General features: G+C 36.7%; 2 protein-coding genes across 2 annotated transcripts; both read right to left on the bottom strand.

Moving 5' to 3' along the window:
• Positions 1 to 766: 766 nt before the first annotated feature.
• On the bottom strand, positions 767 to 9,689 carry LOC102226401 (cathepsin B-like). Its single transcript, XM_005804221.2, has 11 exons — positions 9,544 to 9,689; positions 6,313 to 6,436; positions 6,158 to 6,243; positions 4,507 to 4,621; positions 4,272 to 4,387; positions 3,883 to 3,968; positions 3,075 to 3,221; positions 2,058 to 2,174; positions 1,818 to 1,946; positions 1,456 to 1,537; positions 767 to 1,375 (listed from the first exon to the last, which is right to left on the bottom strand). The coding sequence occupies exons 2-10, from the start codon at positions 6,433 to 6,435 to the stop codon at positions 1,464 to 1,466; spliced, it is 993 nt and encodes a 330-aa protein (XP_005804278.1). The 5' UTR covers position 6,436; positions 9,544 to 9,689; the 3' UTR covers positions 767 to 1,375; positions 1,456 to 1,463.
• Positions 9,690 to 16,998: 7,309 nt separating this feature from the next.
• Positions 16,999 to 19,180, bottom strand: LOC111608400 (phospholipase A2 inhibitor and Ly6/PLAUR domain-containing protein-like). Its single transcript, XM_023332368.1, has 6 exons — positions 19,025 to 19,180; positions 18,527 to 18,659; positions 18,125 to 18,241; positions 17,892 to 18,044; positions 17,548 to 17,649; positions 16,999 to 17,444 (listed from the first exon to the last, which is right to left on the bottom strand). The coding sequence occupies exons 2-6, from the start codon at positions 18,570 to 18,572 to the stop codon at positions 17,194 to 17,196; spliced, it is 669 nt and encodes a 222-aa protein (XP_023188136.1). The 5' UTR covers positions 18,573 to 18,659; positions 19,025 to 19,180; the 3' UTR covers positions 16,999 to 17,193.
• Positions 19,181 to 19,389: the final 209 nt, after the last annotated feature.

Genomic DNA, 19,389 nt, shown 5'->3' with positions numbered 1-19,389 from the left:
TCTTGTTTACCAAACAAGAAACAAAAGTCATGGCAATAAATAAATAAAATGTTAAAACAAATTTAGAAGTGTATGTTCTCATTGTACATACTATACTTAAAAATGTACATTTACTGAATATTGTTAAATGTTTATGTGGGTAGTAACAACTTACATTTACTTGAGTAACTTTTTAAAAAAAAGTTTTGTTTTTTTCTTCAGTAACTCTACTCTTGAGTAACATTTCTGGATTCTCGACCCACTGAGCTTCACTTGAACAAACACGTTTTAGCCAAATAGGCACCAAACATGGAAATAAACCTACATTATTAAAGGGAAACTTCTTGTTTGTACACAATCTTTGGTGTTTTAATGTTATCTTCTAACTACAGAGCCTGCTGTAACATTTGGAGATCAACCAGATAGAATAAACACATTAAAAAGAAGTTCAGGGATATTTTCCCTCAAGTACAGGCAAAATTTCTCCCTCCTTGGACATCAAATCAATTTTGGTGCCAATTTGTACACATGATCTCTGTTTCAAACAACTCAACGCTTTAATGAAATCCATTGTTTTAGTCAAGTTCATTATGAAAGAGCTATAATGAGCCAAATATGCAATAAATAAAGACTAACTTGATGTCTAATGCATATCACTTTAAATGTTCTTGTTGATTAAGTGAAAGACATACACGTCTCTAAAGAGTACATTTCTTTCTAGTAAACAGTCTTACAAGGGTTTAAAAGATTTTTCTGAGAGAGCGAGACAAAATGAGAACCACAATACTGGCAACCAAAGATTCATTTAATAAATTCAAATGAACAATTCCCAGCATCTGATTATATTGGCAGTAAAAATCTCACTCCATCTCCTTGTAAGCTACTTTTAAAATGCTTAAAAATAACAGGCTCCCATTACAGGCAGTACATTATGACATTCGGTAGTACAGAGTATAATTTGTTATCTAAAAATGAAAAGAAAAGAAAAAGTATCAAGGGTCATTGCATGATGAAATATGTTCTGAGAAACATCTCTGCTCATTGGAGTGTTTTTAAAAACGCCATTCAGTTTGATGCTGCATGGATCCAAAAATGGTCCTCAATTTTCATCGGTGCAACACAAGAATTGCTTCATCTTTATAACGAGACATCTTTTTTCCAAGCAATTAAAAAAAAAGAGGAAAAAAAATGAAGGGAAATATGAGAGTGTCCTAAAACAGACCAACATAGAAAAAAAAAATTAATTGTGTGCAACAACAGTTTGTCTCCAATCTGAAATTCACTTAAAAACTACGGGAGTTTGAATTCCCCTCCTCAAATGCCATGCTGTGCAGAAGTATACTTTGTTCAATGACAGTGGAGTGTGACGCCCTCTGGCGGTGATGCAGCATAAAACCTGGAAGTAGAAACAAACTTCATGAAGTCATATTTAAAGTAATATTTCCTTTTTAAATAGTCAGTCATTACTGAGCTTACCTTGGGTTTTACTTGGGAATTCCAGCCACGATCTCAGACTCAATGCCACAGTGATCTGATCCACGGAGGATTTTAAAGTATCCTGAAAATTAAAGCAATAAAGTGAACTTAGTATATTTAATGTTCAGTATAAAACAAGAAATGAATGGAGGCTCTTGACTGAGTGAAAGCATACATAGGTCACAGCTTTGTGTGGGCGATATGAGGGTTAATTAGAATAGACACACATCTATAAGCCTGCTTATATCTATAAAACTGGTGTCCAGATTAGGTTTGGTGTGTTTTCAGTTTGACGCATTATCGAAATGTGCCAACACTGGAGCCTAGTGCAATTTAGTTAATGCTAGTAAATTCCTGCTCACCATTATCACCCCAGTCAGTGTTCCAGGAGTTTGCACAGAGCCAGTAAGGAACACCATTTTCCTCTCCCCAGCCCAGGATCTTAATGGCATGGCCTCCCACATAACTTCCTGACACATGCTGATACACACCTGATGAGGACAGAAGAAATACAGTAAGCAAATCAGGAGCAGTTATCATTTCACCCGTCCGTGGTCTGCTGAGATTATATTTGTAAGAGTATTTTATGCTGCTCTTCTTACCAGACTTGTAGGAAGGGAAATCTGAGTAGACTTTAAACGCTCCCTCTACAGGTCCATTCTTGTAGATCTCTGATTTGATCTGATCTTCTTCTGGTGGTACATTGTAAGCCGTTTTACCTGCAACAAACTTCAGGTTAAAATCCTGTATGTGTCCAATAGTGATGATTCTTAAAGGTCACCTATTATGCTTCCTTGAACAGGTTAGAAAAGTTCGATGGGCTATATAATACATTACATTTTTGCACATATTCTTAGATAATCAGATTTTATTGAGGTTAGTTCTGCCTACTTTGATTGCTTTCAAAATGAGCTGTTTTAGGGCCTCCTGTCTCTTTAAATCTGAATAAGCTGCTGCTGGCCACTCACACGTGAAAATGGTTGCAAACTGATGGGCAATTACACTACTGTATGTCTTTGAAAAGCGGAAGTGGAGCCTCCTGCATAACCAACAAGAATGCATCAAATGGTTTCTGGATGGCAAGTCAACAACAAAACACTTGTCTTTTCCAGCAGCCATTGTACAACTCGTACAGCAGTAATAAGAACCGACCTAACATGCAGGCGGTCAGCTTCGGTTGCTAGGTAACGAGGCTGAGCTTGGGTTGCTAGGTAATTGCTTGTCTAATGTGACTTAACAGTTGGGAGGTTTTTGAAAGATTGCATTTTCCAGATGTTAAAGAACATTAACGTTTTTGTCGAAAAAGAAAACAGCCGAGTGTTTTAAGCACTTGGGTTGTTTTTAGAAACAGTCAAGACCCAAATAAAAATATAAAAACAAGTAAAAAGAGAATTTTGCATAATATGTTCCCTTCAAATACTTCTTTCAAACAAGCCATTTTTAAACTGCAGCAGAATTAAATCTTCACATCTTATCGTCATTAAATGTGTCTTGAATGACTGATTTTGTTATTTCTACAAGACTATGTTTGTATTTTGATTTTTGCTAAACAATGAGCAGCAAGTATGTAAACATACAGCTCAGTTACGCTCATCTGAACTGCTCGGCAGCATTCTTACCATAGTATTTGTCCTTTTCATAGCTTGGTGTGTATCCAGTCTCACACTGTTTAACACAGTCTGGCGTGTTGCCGCCCTCCCCAGTGCAGGGAGGTCTGCTGCCGTTGGTGTGGTGCTCACAGGGTTCGATTGTGTACGGCCTGCAACCTGCAAGAAACACAACGACTCAAGTGTTACCACGGACTAATCAGTCATTTTAGCATCCAAAAACTGAGAAACACTGAATAGAGATTTTAATTAGACAAATATTTTACACCGATTGCACACCAAAGTATAATTTAGTTGGAAAAACAATGCAGGGCATAAAATAGACCTATACATACCTTGTGAAAAGGTGAGAGCCTGTTTATAAATTCTGAAACTTAAATTCCTTCATAAATAAAGAATCTGCTATTATTTTGAAAACTTTAAAAGAAAAAAAATACTTTTTAGAAGAAGATTTCATCAAGAAAGTGTAAACCATCTGCATCCTTCGGTATTTATTTGGTAAATCTTAGTGTTGACACAAACTGAATAAAATTTGACTAGACCATGTATTTTTGAGAAAGTTCTTTTTTTCCCCCCTTCAAGATGGAATTTCTGTACCACTGACACCAATTCAAAATATATATTTAAAATAAAAAACAATGGACTTTGATGCATATATGCCATTCTCAGCCAAAAACAAGATAGTTTGCATATAGCCATTCAAAATCATAATAATTTGAATCATTACGCCAGCATTCAACACTGCGTTGTGAGATATTGTTATATTCTCATCTTGACTTATTTTCACTTTTAAGATGAACACTTGTGTAAATGAACTTACCAATATGAGAGTTATAGAGCCCTCCAGTCACCAGTCCATCTGTGGTCCAGAATTCCCAAGCTTGAGGAGGATAGCCACCACCACATCTTAAGAAACAAAATATAAATGAATCACCATCTCTGTAGACGTGATGCAGGATGATGCAATTATCCTGCATCACATTCAAAAACTGGAACTCATTTTGGAGTCATATAAACTTTAAACACAAGTTACTTTGACAAAAAATGTTTTTAAAGGATTATTTATACTATCCACTTAAGGTTAGCTGTGTAGCAAATACTTTGTACAAGCACAACGCTAACCAAGTGTTAAATCACGAGTTTAGTCACTGACCAAGCTAATAAAAGTCAGAATTATGTCCAAAGGAAGACAAACTTTGAAGGACCTACCCCATTCCACACTCGTCGCAGCAGGTGAGCAGATCCTGAGGGGAGATCTCCACACTGACCTTCCCGTTGGTGTGAATGCAGATACGGTCAGAGATAGCCTCTGCTGCACCAAACGCCTACAGGCAGAACAACCACATGGCATGAGAATTACTAAAATAAAAGTGTTCAAAGTTTTATTTAAAAAAAAGCTGAAAGCTGAATTTGCATTTATAATTTAGCGATGAGTTTCCCTCACCCAGCAGGATCCACAGGAGCCCTGGTCTCTGATCTCCCTCAGGGTGGGACAGTTGGGCCACTGCTCTCTGGAATCAAATTCTGCTGGCAGCTTCATGCTTTCTGCATACTGGACCCTGAAGAGACAGTGTTACCCCATGAAACTATTTACTTTACACATTTTTAAATCAGCAGAAGCTGCAACATATAATTTTGAGAAACTGGAGCCATTAATATCGAGAAATGTTGACCTATTTTTGGCAAAATGGCTCAAGCCACTTCAGACAGGATGGAGAGCATCTGAATTTAAATCTCACCACAGACTCTGAACTGAACGTAGCTTAAATAGTCGATTTCAATATTTAAATATGCTTTTTTTAATAACTACTCCATTGTTTCTACGGTTGTTTGTTCTTCTACAAGGTGAGCCTAAGCCTCGGACTTAAAGGTGAATTATTATGCTTCCTTGAAAAGGCTAGGACAGGTTTACGAAAGACATGTTCCATCTATTTTTTTTGGACAAAATCATTCTTAGATAATGAGATGTTAGTCTGCTCAGTTCTGCCTGTTTTGAGCTCCTAGAGATTTTTTAGGACTCAGGTGTCAAACTCCAGTCCTCAAGGGCCGCTGTCCTGAAGTTTTTAGATGTGCCACAGGTACAAAACACTGGAATGAAATATCTTAATTACCTCCTTCTTGTGTAGATCAGTTCTCCAGAGCCTTGCTAATGACCTAATTATTCTATTCAGGTGATGCAGCAGAGGCACATCTAAAAGTTGCAGGACTGCGGCCCTGGAGGACTAGAGTTTGACACCCCTGTTTTAGGGCCTCCTGTCACTTTAAATCCAAATAAGCTGCTGCTCAACGCTTACACTCAACGTTTACACTCTTGGGAAAATGACTGCAAACAGATGCGTAATTACACAACTGCACATCTTTGAAAAGCAGACGTAGAGCCTCCTGCACAACCTGCAGGAATGTGGCAAGTGGATTCTGGTTGGTTAATCAACAACAAAACACTTGTCTTTTCCAGCAGCCATTGTACAGACCATACAGCAGTAAAACCAGCTGACCAAACATGCTGGAGCTCAGCTTGTGTTGCTAGGGAACGACGGACTGCCCGTTGAATGTGACTTAACATTCAAATTAATTTTTGAATTAAATTGAATTTTGAAACAATTTTTGAAACGGCTCGTTTTCCAGACAACAAAACATTAATTTATTGCCAAAAACGGCTTGGTGCTTTTTCTAAATGCTTGAGTTGTTTTCAGAGGCAGTCGAGACCAAAATGGGAGAGTAAAAAAATTTGAATTTTGCACAATAAGCTCACCAGCGTTCCTATCAAAAGCATCCCCACAACATGACAGTTTTGATATAAACAGTGTTTTGAATCTACATCAAAAACGGTTGAGATTTGGTCTCTTGTATTCAAGCTCAGTTTAAACATAGATTACATATAGCTGTACCTCTAAACACAACTGGTTTAACTGGATTTTATTTGGGGGTATCCAAGAAGATTTTTTTCTTAAGCCATAAATCATTTTCCTTCCAATTCTCAAGGATGAACTGGCTTGTTTTGGCTCATAAAAAGCATCTACCTTCAAACATATTGAAAGTAGAAGTTGAAAATGCATCTAGAAATATTACATTTCTATTGATCTTGTGAGGCTTACATGATAGGCAGCTTAGGTCCCTTAAGCAAAGTGCCGCAGAGGTTTTTGACATAGCCGAAGTCAACATCACGGAAGTTGTGGCCAGCCTGCAGAGTGGAAATATGAATTAGTAAAACATTCACAGGATTCTGGAGGAAAAACAAGAATAAACTCACCTTCCAGGTTGTATTGAGCTTATTGATGTAGTTGACCATTTCACTGGACAGAGGATGGATGTTGGGTCTGGCCAGGCTCACAGTCAAGCTGGCAGCCAGCGCCAATAGAGTTACACACAACATTCTGCCCAACACACACAAGAAAAAAAATTAATTAAAAAGGGGAAAAAATAAAATTTTCACGTTTTTTGCTCCATGACTAAAGTGTTTGCATTTTTTGGTGAAATTCCCATGAAAATGTTGCACCTGAATGAACAATGTTTCCCTCTTGGATACACTCCTAAAGCTGCTAGACCAGCAAAATGTTACAGCAGATTAGACATTTCCACGCCTGGTGGAGATACAAGTTCAAAGATAAAGTAGCAACTGTTCTCAGTCAAGTCTCCTACAATGTTAACAAACCGCATCACTAAACATAATCGAAACCTAATGCAAGACATGGAAAATACAAACCAGAACACTTGGAGGGGTAAATTCAAGTCTAGGGGCTGGGTGATATGGACTTAATATTTTAAGTCCATATCTTAAAATATTACCACCATTATTTTGTGGTAATAATGTGATTAAAAACAAAAAAACAGTCACAAATATTGCGCTTGAGGATGCCACCTACTAAAAGGAATGTGATTTATATTGAACTGTATTCAATCATATTTCCTGATACTTTTGATGCCCTCGTAAAACGAACAGTGGAGAAAATGGTACAAATAATATTTCCAATAATACTGTCAGTTTCGGATTTATCATCATTAACTGAAATTTATCGAGACAATAAGTATTACAAGAAAATATCTATGATAAACAGTACTATAAATGCCCATCCCAACTCAAGTCTGTAGATACTGTTCATATTGCGCAAATACAAATGTTTTGAGAAATGGATCATAGCTATTGTTTATTAAAGGCAACTAGAAGATGAAGGAAGTCCAGCTAAAAAACAAAAGTATAGTAAATGATGAGCATTGTGGTACAAAATAAAAGCAGACTCCTTTTATTTTGGTTTTTAAACTTTGTTCCTTTTGGAAAGTCTCTTCCTCTCACCACAAACACCTGTTTGGGCATGAATCCTTCCAGCAAGTTTTAAACCTAGAAATTCTTGAGAAATTAGTAATGAATCACATGACAGATGATCATGGGTTACCGTCAGCAAAACAGAAGCAGGAAAAATAGTTTCCCCTTTCTAAAAGGGTGTTAGCACTAAGTTGATGTTTCAAGAACTGCTAGTCATCATAAAAAACAGAGCCTAGCATATTAATAAGGAATAGGCAAAGAATATTATAAATCTTATTTAGTTATTTGTTTTAAATACATTTTGTATACAGGTGTACGTGCTTGCCTTTGACTCCTAATGAGGAATCTTCTGATTTATTTGAAGAAATGGTTTAATTAAAAACACGTTTCCAGTGCGACTTGGGGAAGTGAAACACCAACTCTGCCCATCTGCATTTCTCACTTCTTCACAGCAATTAAAACTTCACAGCTTGCTTTCAAAGCTCCAGACGGTACGACTGAGAAAAAGCTGCTGAGTCACTGGACAATGCACAAACAACCTCCACTCAGTCACAAGCTGGAAGCGAACTCTTAGAAGAGGGCTGAGTTTGTTTTTTTTTTCCATTAAGAGGTTTAAGATGACATCATAACTTAATGAGTCAGCAGCAGATCAGGCCCCAGAAATGACTGATGACCTTTCCGTTAATCTTTCCAGATAACCTCAAACAGGGTCTCTCAAGCCCTCGATACTCAGTAAGGTTTTTCAGTTAGATGCTGACTAAACGGAAAATCTAGCTAACCGATCTCAGTTTAGAGCAGGGCTTCAAAACCTTTCATGATATGACTTTCATAGCAGTCAATAGATAGTTATTGATTAGTTCTTTGTTTTAATCTTCTGAAATGCTGTCAAACTAGTGGTGTGACCTTTCCTCTTAGCCACCGTGACCTTTCCTCTTAGCCACCATTTTTACTCCAAGCAGTTGTTTACGAGACACAGTGGCAAACCTTAAACTGCTGCTGTGCCAGTTACTCTGAAGGTTGTTGCTAGGTTACCAAAGAGTGATTGCGTTAAGGTAGATGATTCAACTTTTCTCAGCTGGCTGTGAGAAGCCTTTCCTTTGCCTACATCCCCCAGAATGCTGTGCGGTTCTGGATCAGAGTTCAATTAATATTTTATCAGTTGTTCTATCTATTGATATCTATCGGAGCACATAGATACTGATTTATTGTCCAGCCCTGGCCTTATGTGAGGTCATCAGAGGCTTATGCATGTCAAACTTTTTTTTTTGAGTGTGCGTTAATTTTAGCACAGTAAAACAACCAAACTGAAAAATCAAAAAACAGACCATGGCATGTTGTTCTAAAGGGGATAAACTACGGTAAGTCTAGTACGAGTTTGTTTTTACAGTAAAGTTCAGCTGGTTCCTTTAACTGGGTAATTTAGGGCTGTACCAGCTTTTATGGTGATGAATAGGTGGAGTAAATTAATGTTTTACAACATTCCCTCTCTGTGAGAGCAAACGAGGTGACAAAGATTGACAAAAACACCGCAGGCTCTGATTGGAAACTCACCGACAATAAAACCTGATAACAGGGAAAACAGCCGTTGCGTAATCAACCGAGCAAGTCTTTCCTCGTTTCAAACTTAAAGATTTATTTATTTCATGCTACAGTAAAGGTTTTTATTTTAAACTGATGGTTATTTAGCTGAAGTCTCTCGGGTGTTTTGATCCCCTTTTGTAACATTTAGATTTGACATAAGCCATTTTGTTTGGGCCTTCTTACAAAAAACGGTTTCAGTTTCCATTTCCTGTCTAACTGACTTCAGTGTCATATTTCATAACCGTATTGCTGCTGGACTCCTTTGTGTGTGAAGGGATCGCCGTTTTTCGGCACCACCTTTCTTTCGTTTTTTGTTTGTTTAAATCCATATCATTACATCTGTATACATCAGGGCCCATGTTTGAACTAATTTGCACCACCTGCTTCATGTTTACCCCGAAGACTGCAGCCATCAAGGAACTGCGGCTAAAAACGTGCAAATCAAGACAAAAATAAAATAAATCCAAAGAAAGCATAGCCTGTCTTTATCGTGTCTTTTCACTCGATCTTTAATTTTAATTTTAAAAACAAGAAGAGTAACTAAGTTAGCTGTGTAGTTTAGCAACTATTTTTGTGAAATGTGGTTTTTCTAACCACTTATTTCCTTAGGAGCTTCAATGTAAGAAAACAACAACCTACCTGTCGCTTATTGATGGGTTTTTGGTGTCACCTTACTCTGCGGGTCGGCCCAGTTCGACCCTCCAGTCTCTGCCTGCTGTTTTACGGCTGGTCTGGTCTTATTTATTGCTGTGAACACGTGAATCGGTCACATGAACGGAGCTCATGTGATCCTGCTGACTAACTGTGGCTTTCCGCTCCTTCCGCTTTAAAATGAAATGAGGTTCCCTTCATTGTTCTTGTCATCCTCGCTGATTTAACGGACGTTAAACAATAACGTGAATCTTTATCTTGGTAATGAAATAGAAATATGTAAAATTGACCAAAGTCGGCTTTTCTCAATCTATCCGAACAACTTGGATTTAACCACCAGAGGGCGCCAAAAATCAACCATCAGTAGTTTTTATGTCTGGTTATGAAAACCAGGCATAAACCTTCATAAACGTACAATTCTTTGCAAATTTTTTCACTATTCAAAATTTTTTTTAATACTTTGCTATAACCCCCGACTTTAAAGCAACATAAAGTAGCATGTAGCTGTGAAAAACAGGGGGAAATCATGGTGCCAAAATGTTTGATGTGTTCACTTCACTGCTCTATTAGCATTTTTCCCAGTTGATTTTTAAGAACATTTAGTATTTTTTTTTTAAAGTCCCTACTCAGTTGCACATTTCTTTTAATTGGAGTATTGTCTTTGTAATAACAATATAGTGTTATTTTTCTTGTGATGTAAATTCTCTTATTCTTCTTTTCTGTCTTTATATTTCATACCTTAGTTTGAATATGCATGCTTGTATTTACTTTTGAATTTACCCACGATGTGGCAATTAAAGGATATTTATATTCCTTTTACAAAATAAAAATGTGAAAGGTGTGGTGTGCATTTGCATTCACCTCTTTCCCCCCTAAATCCACTGAATAAAAAAAAACTGTGCAACCAGCTGGAATTAAGAACTATTTGATGCCAGGAATATTTTTAGATACATGGAAATTCACAGCTCAGAATCTCAAGACATTGTTAGTCATTCACTACATAAAGAAGTAGGAAGAAGAAAGTCAAATAAGTCGCTTGCAAGCTGTAAGGGACAGTGAACATGTGGAAGAAAGTCATCCGGTCAGGTGAGACTAAATTTAAACCTAATTGGTCAATAAGCAAAACTGCAGTCTCTGCTTGATTTAGCTTGATTTCCTGACAAGTGTCTCAAAGCCTTGTGCAATAAAAAACAAACAAAATTTACACATGAGAACAAAATTGTTGATGCCCCTCTTTTAATGACCCACAATGGTTACTGAAGTAATTTTAAATTAATGAAAGTAATAATAATAATAATACGGAATTAATGAAGATGAACCAATGAAAAGCAGACATCGCTTTTGAAATATGGTTCAACAGAATAATTAAAAATAAATTAATGAAACGGGCCAGTCAAAAACGACATACCTTGATTTGAAGTTAAATACATTTTTTTTAAAAAAGTGTTAAATGCAATTTAAAGAACAACAATTTGAATTGTGCTAAGCTGATGTAGCCACAAATACAGCAGTTTTCGGCTCATTTCTTTGGTCATTTCGTTGCATATTTTTTATCATTGGTTAATAGGCAGATGGTTACAAAGTTAATTTTTTTCTTTCATTTTATCTAAGCTCACATGGTTATGACTTTTATTCAATAGTCATTTTGCAGTAATAATCACTGCAAACCACAGAGAACATGCTGACTGCTTGTACACTTTCTCTTCCTTTTTATGGCTCTGTCACCTGACTATCAGGCTTATGAAACTGACAAAAAAACACAATGAACTCAGTGATTTTTGTCAGAAGAGCAGGTGCTCAGGAGCAAGAGAGACAGTTTTTATTCCACACCTGTGAAAACATGCAACTCAGAAACCATGAGACTGACTGCTGAAATGCCAGTAAAAACTTTTCCATTGATTTTTGAGAAGGGTGTGAATATTTATTTTTCTTCATGCCATTTTTGGAATGAAAGTAAATTAAAAAGTTCAATAGTTTTCTGTCCAAAATTGTCTTTAGTTTCCATCTTCTTGGTTGAATGTAAAATAATGACATATCTAAATCTGCCAGACTTATTTTTGGTCTCAAAATGAGAACCGGCTAGAATCGCAGCGCATTTCTAGCACTGCTCAGAAAACTGGACAAGATAAATAGACAACATTAACAAAACTTTAACATTAAAAATACCTGAAATGAAAAAAGAGTATTTGTACTAAATAATGAGTAAATAAAACAATACATTCGTTACTATGGTACTTTCCCAGAACAAATTCAGTTTTAAAATTTCTTAAAACTAAATTCTTCAGTTATATATATATATATATATATATATATATATATATATATATATATATATATATATATATATATATATATATATAATAATTTTTTACAAATTATGACATAATTGTACAAAATTATGTATATATATATTTAGGATATACAGTATATATACATATATGTATATTTAAACATGTTAGTGACGCTGAGATTCTTATTAAGGGTTTCAGAGGGCGGGGAGTTTCTGGCCCTATATTACCTTGGGCCGGCCCTGCATGAACAGCCACTGCTTTGTTCATCTCTGGAATCTACCTGGAATCTACCTGGAATCTACCTGGAACTCAGACTGCCTGTAGTGAACCGGGCCTTTAGCAGAATAATTAAGTTAAAGTCAGAAGTTTCTCTGCAGCCGAAGCATTTCTGTGTTTAGGGGCGAGGCGGGTTTTTTCTCCACTACTGCAAGGACAATTACGAAAATAGAAACAGTTTTTCTAACGTCAACATCAGACCTACGTTTTTATTCACAAACCAGTGTATGAAAAAATATTCTTGCCCATAATTTGATAGTTAGAGGGCACAGATCCGCCCTCCTCCTCCGAATGGATCCGGTTCTGAACAACATGGAGGCAGAGAAACTGAGAGTCATTAGACTGAAGGCAGCCAGACTAGTTTATTTAGCTAAATTATTATATTTACCTAAATATTATTGCTGAGGGACACAAGCAGGCCTTCTGACATACAGATAAAAAAGGACACTAGAGGCATCAAGGATGAAGGGGCAGGAGTTCAAGCCCCTTTTGCCCCCTCTGCACGTGCAACACCTTGTTGACACAATAATTACTGAGATTATTATTTTTGTCGGGTCATTAATTTGAACACGTTTTGTTGATTTTTGTTGTTGTTGTCGTTGTTCTTTAATAAAGTTATGAACGTTTCGTTAAGCGGGTCAGAGGTGGACGTGCTGCTCTCAGCGTCCTGGCGGTGTCCAGTTTGTCACCTGATGCCGAGACCGACTCTAAACCTTCCCGGATCGACGTATTGAGCATTCCTGCTCTAAAGAACAAAGCTCGAGCAGTTCAGAAACAATGTGAAATTGGGGAAAAAGGCTATTTATCAACTGATTAAGTCGTGTTTTAGATTGTTCTCGAAAAACTATCAGTCACGGCTGATAAGTGGGTGCACAGTGCACCCATTGATTTTTTACAGCAGACAGCCACTCCCCTCTCTGGCTGGCATCTTTTAGGCCCTAAAAGCCTTCACTCCTGCTTATTTCCCCCGGGAATGTTTTGTCTGCTCACACCTGCTGTTACGGAAGTGACAGACGTGCAAGGAACAGTGAACTTCCATATTTCAGTTCTTAAAAACTGTTTGATGCAAATGGAGTTAAAACAATTATTCATTTAAATAGTTAAAAGTTGAAGATTTTCTCATGGCCTTTCTTTTATGAGAGAGGGAATGCCACGATGAGGTCTGCTGGCTTGGTGGAAGACATAACTCGGTTTACAGCATCTTAAAAATGTTGGTGAATGAAAGATGACAGAGAAGCAAAATGTGCCAGAAGTATGTGTAATTTATCGGTGTGTGTGTGTGTGTGAGTGTGTTTTGTGCATGCTTAGCTAAGAGAAGTGTGAAAATGCAGAGTAAAAGTGGTTAGTGCCCCCTGCTGGTGGGTAAAAGCTCACTGCTGTTTATTTCCTGAAAAATATGTTGTGCTTGTGCCCAGATGTTTATTTTGGTGCGGTTCCCTTACATTGTTTTTCATATTTTTGTCTATATTTTGCAATTATTTGCTCACACCATAAAGGTTTAGTCTGTCTAGCAAAAGGTACATCGGAAGTAATTTAGAAAATATTCACGTGTTGAATTTCTGCACCTGGTCTATAGTGTTTAGTTCCGCGTGTAGTTTAAAATGGAGCAGCTTAGCCCAAACTGTTTCATTATTTTAGGCATTTTAACCACATGTGGCATCGGTACATACACATACATGTATGTACATACACGTGTATGTACCGATTCAGCTTTGACCCAAGATTACGTGATGAAGATAATCAAAAGAAACAACCATTTATCAAAGCACATTTCTATCGCTGCTTTGTGACAGACAAATTGTGTGGCTGTTGGTTCATCGTTTACGGCCATACCACCCTGAACACGTCTGATCTCGGAAACTGACCAGGGTCGGACCTGGTTAGTACTTGGATGGGAGACAGCATATGGGGATGGTCCATTTCCCCCCCAAACAAAATCCAGTATCCACAAAAACCAGATCAGAACAAATAGAGAAAATGGACACAAATAATCTGAGTGTTGTCAAGTAATTTGAGAACAAGCTGTGAACAGAAGAAAGGCCCTTGGACATATCTGAAGCTCAAAAATATCTTAAATCTAAAAAGTAGTTTTGAATATTTTCTTAGTTTCAAATGTTATTTTTTAATTTCAAACGTTTTTCCCAGTTTCAATATTTTTTCTTCTGAAGAACCTTTGCGGTCCCAATTTAGGTCCATACCTATGCAGATATTTTGGGTGAAACAAGCTGGTGACAATAAAAAAAGTGAGAGCTTTGAAGAAAAAAATGTTATGATTCTGCAGTTCTTTAGACTAGAAGTTCAACCCAAATGGAAAAAAGTTCTTCAGCTGTGAAGGAGAAAACTGCATGAAATCCCTCAACTGTGAAGGGAATGAAAACTCCTGCATCACAGTATCAGGAAAGAGAATATCATGTTTTTACATAATGAGTATTTATCCTGCTAAGACCAGAAACAAACATGTTACTGACAACATAACTTTATTTTCATCTTCACAGTGAATTCAGCAGGAGATGGATCTATTAGATGCAGAACAGTTTAGCTGTTGCCAGGGCGACTACTGCAACAGGACCAGCAGTGCCAGTACGCCCCCTGCTGGTCCAGTTGCTGTCACTGTTATTTTCTGTCTCATGTTCGTAGCTTATAGAAACAACAGCATTGCTGCCATGTTTTCTGTTTAAGCAAATTTCATTTAATAAGTCTGCTCTTTTTCTTTGAGCTGATTCTCTATAAATTTAGTAAACAAAAACCAAAATATATATATAAAAAATCTGATTCTAAATGTTTATTAGCAAAAATATATTTTGTGAAAGATAACATTGAAGCAACATGTGTCAGAGGTATGAATAAACGCAGAAGTTTTTGATCTGTGCCGAATTTATAAAGTGTGAAAATGTGGAGTTAAAGAGTTGTTAGTGCCCCCTGGTGGTGGCTACATCTTACCGCACCTGGTATTACTATATCAGGTGCTTTTGCCACCACCAGGGGGCACTAAAGACTTTTGCATTTTCACACTGTTTAACTCACCACTGACCACTTCTACATGTATTCTTACCTCTGCTGTGATACATTTTTGCTTTAGTATCATCTTTCACATTTTAGTAAAAGAGCCAGTAAAAGCTTCCAGCACCTGGTATTCCCAGGCAGTCTACCATTCAAGTATTAACCAGGCCCGACCCAGACGAGATCGGCGTAGATGGGAAGGAGGCGCATGATGAGGTGATTGACTGAGCAGATGAAAAGAAAAGCATCTTCCAGTTTGAATTTACACCAAGGTTCATCACAGTGCATTTTATGCTTTAATTTTAAAGACTGATGATTACAGCTCACAGATTTTTAAATGAACATGATTCATTGTTGGTCCTTTAGTCTTGCAGAAGAGGAAATCTTGTGTCCAGTGAAACCAGTTTCCAGCACTTTGCTGCAGTTAGAGAATAAAGCAGAGGTGTGAGCCAAGAGCCATTTCAAGACATTTGTGACTTTAAGCACAAATAATCTGTTTGATCCCCAAAATAACAAAACGATCTGATTTTACAGGAAAAACTGATATAGTTTGAATATTTATTAGCAGAGTTCCATGATTACATCTTGCCATGTAGTCTGGTTGTTTATAACAAACTACTAACCTTGATAGCTCAAGGTTAGTAGTTTGAACCTTGAATTAACCAAAACGTATAGAAACAGCAAGTTATTCAATATTCTGTTTAATTAAAGAGATCAAACAGAAAATGATAATAGTTTTTACACATTTTAACATAAAATGCTTCAAAATTAAATAAATGTGCATCATCAGAAGCTTTGGACCAATAAGCTGAGGACAAAGCCAGATAGTGTGGATCAACTTGCCTGGAGAATGTTGGCCTCTATCACAGGCAGGAGAAACGTTGGTGTAAAACTTGGCCAGACGTGTTTATATAATAAGTGCAATAAACAAGTTTGCATTGAATTAGATTATGTCTGGCACAAATAGAGGACTTATGCACTAATGACAGGATTAGTGTCCAAAGATCCTCTGAACATTTGGATAAAACATGTTTGATAAATTAATCTATTTAAATTGAGTAAATGTAAAACATTATGTATTTGAAAGTGGTGAGAGTTTTAGATTGTAAAAGGTTAAAGCTGGACGATATTCCCCAAATATTGTCCTGTTGGTATGAAACTCATACCTTTAGCTCAGAGAACAGGTGATTATGTAGAAAAAGCTATTTCACTCTTAACTCTTTATTTCTTCATGTTTGAGGAGGGACGCATTTTTTGACAAAGCAAATTATTCATGTGGCAACAGCCATTCAGTTATCTTAAAAAAATCCTTCACTCACACCTAATTTTATTCCCTCTCTCCTTTTACCCCCAGCCTTTCAGTTCATGTTTTTAAATCATTTCAGTCAATCTTCCTCAGTTGCATCAGTTTCAAAAAATAAACATTTAGAATCAGAAAAGTACACAGAATTATTTTTTAATGCATTTATTCAGCAGGATTTGTTTTTAGAGAACAACAGCAGTGAAGTATTGAGGATGTTTACAGAATTTTGCTTGGTCTTATCTTAGTGAATTTATAGAGAATCAATGAAAAGAAAAAAACAGATTTATTAAATGAATTATGCATAAAAAGAAAACCTGGTAGCAATACAATTATTTCTACCAGCTAAGAAAGTAAGACAGCTACTTTCTCTCTGAGTCTCTCCAGGTTGAGTTTTACATTCATGTTGGTTAGTTTTCCATTCAAACTCTACAATCTTGGGCTCTGAAAGCTTTTAACTTTGATTAAAACAAGTTTTAATATTAAATCAAAGAAAATGAAACATGTTTATTCCACATCTATAACATCAAGTCATTTTATTTTTTCAAAACTAAACATTTAGAATCAGATCGGTACTGGACCCAGAATTAAAAAAAATTGTGTTTATTGAGGAAGATTATTTTAGTATAGAACAACAAAGTATAGAGGATGTTGTTGATTATAACATGCTGCTTAGCTAACCAAGCTATAGAATCAATTAAAAAGAACAGGTTTATAAAATGAATTGTGATTAAAAAGAAAACATGGCAGCAATTCAGTAGCTTCTGTGAGCTAAGAAAATAAGATAGAAAACAACAGAGGCACCAACAGGAGCAGCAGGGTGGGACTGGTGCTGCTGGCGCTGCTTTTGCTTCCTGGGCTGATGGTGCTGCTAGCGCTGTTGCAGTAGTTGCCCCGGCAGCAGCTAATCTTTGCTACAGGGGGCCGTGAAGTTAACTGACTCATCACTAAAGAAAAATTATCTGAGCACACCGACTTAGAGGCACATCCCTTCATCATGAAACGTTCTCCTTGTGTATATCCTGTGAAAATGAAAATAGTTATGATGCAAGTAACACATTTGGATCTGGTCTTAATGTTCTTGTGATGATAAATATGAAGCATGCAAACATGTTGGCCTCTTACCTTTTACATCAACGCAGTAGTTTTCATCCCGTGCACATTTAAGGGTTTTCATGCAGTTTTCTTCATCACAGCTGAAGCACTTTTTTCTATTTGGAGTGGAGACTAAAATACAGAGATAGTTATTCAGTTTAAAAGAAATTAAGAATTATTATAATTTTTTCTTAAAAGCTTTAATTTTTTGTCACCAACTTGTTTCTCCTAAAACATGTATATGAAGCTGGAATTACAAAACTAAGTGTATTCTGTTTTTTAATCCAAATCTATAGTTAGTTAAAAAACGTTTGTGAGCACTGCAAATTCAAATTGTGCAAAGTATTGAAAAACATAATCAATGAATTAATTACCAAGTTTTGTGTAGTTAATCTGGGCGTTGCAGAGATCTTCACTGCAGCACTTGGTGTTTTGTACAATTCTGTAAGCTCCATAGCTGATAGAGTAATTAACACACAGTTCAGACATAATGCAATCTTTGGAGTTCCGCTTAGACTTTGCACCACCTGTAATTAAAGAACACAAATTTTAAACTGATGAGTTCCCAAACTAAGAATCATCAACAGGAAACCTCACAAATACGTACCTAAATAATAGAGTTGTGATGTTACTGAACAACAATCGTACTTTGAGGGACATTCAGTTATTTCCTTAGCGCAAGTTCCATATTGGCCAGGTTCACATTTACATTTCAGGTTGTCAGCTAATTAAAACAAAGAGAAAATGAACAATTATTGTCAACAAAAGTATGAAGGAAACTATTATATAAAATTATTTCTAAATGCCAAAATCCTTTTCTTAACCAAGACAAAATGGCTGAATCACATCAGCACAAAATAGAGAGGGGAAAGAAAAAGTTTGAAAGTTTAACAAGAAAAGTAGAAAAGAGATTATTATTGTAATTTTTAATGGGAGAAAATCTAAATATAATGAAATCACACTAAATAATGCAATGTTAGGATAATATTAATCGTAATCAAAAACTTGCCTTCCGGTAGAAACAGCACCACCAGCACCAAAGTGAAGAGGAACATTTTGCTGGTGGATCACAGGATTTCCTTGGAGGGGATCTACTCCCAGTTTTACACCTCCCCTAAATAAGCAGATCCTCCTGTTTGTGACTGGCAGATTTGTAGTGGATGCAAAAAGAAGCACAATGAAAAACAGGCCATTTTTTTATCCAATCACAGCGCTCTAATTGAATACAAGGAAAATGCTGTATGATATGAGCTCTTCTCAAAAAAATAATTATCTGGTAAAATCCTTGATGTTTGTCTAGATTGTTTTTTATAAGTCTGAGTATTTAATTATTGCAGCAAAAAATATTAAAAGTGCCCAAGCCCGCCTTAACGCGTTAGCTTAGCCAACACAAATGCTAGTTGCTCCGTTAATTAAAACAAAGTAGCTATAAAAGCAGCCCGCCTTTACGCGGTAGCTGCTTCAAACGCCTGTTTAACTGAAGAAATGTTTCTTTCCAAGCACTTACCGAGCACAGCGCAGGCCTGTCCTGGTACTGCGGTCAGCGGCGTCTTCCTAGGATCGGTTAAGCGGAGCCAAGCTAGCCTGAATGTGCTGAGGGAGCTTAGCTGTAGTTCTTCACACGGGAAGAAACGATAATGAGTTGAGATGTTTTCTCAAGAACAGCCTGCAGACGTTGAACACAAAAACCACATGTGCCGCTCACAGATAAAGAGCTGTTTAGGTGCTAAAAGTCATATTTTATGTATATGTGAGCTTGATGGCTTTCTATAAACTTGGATGCTTTGAACACGTTCATTCTGGACTTCAACGTTAGGAAACTGTGAACTTTATTGAATTTTTGAAGACAGTTTGTTCATATTTAACTGCAGT

Source organism: Xiphophorus maculatus, chromosome 4 (genome assembly GCF_002775205.1).
Source record: "Xiphophorus maculatus strain JP 163 A chromosome 4, X_maculatus-5.0-male, whole genome shotgun sequence".
Taxonomy (NCBI): Eukaryota; Metazoa; Chordata; class Actinopteri; order Cyprinodontiformes; family Poeciliidae; genus Xiphophorus; species Xiphophorus maculatus.
This window is presented reverse-complemented; position numbering and strand designations above follow the sequence as displayed.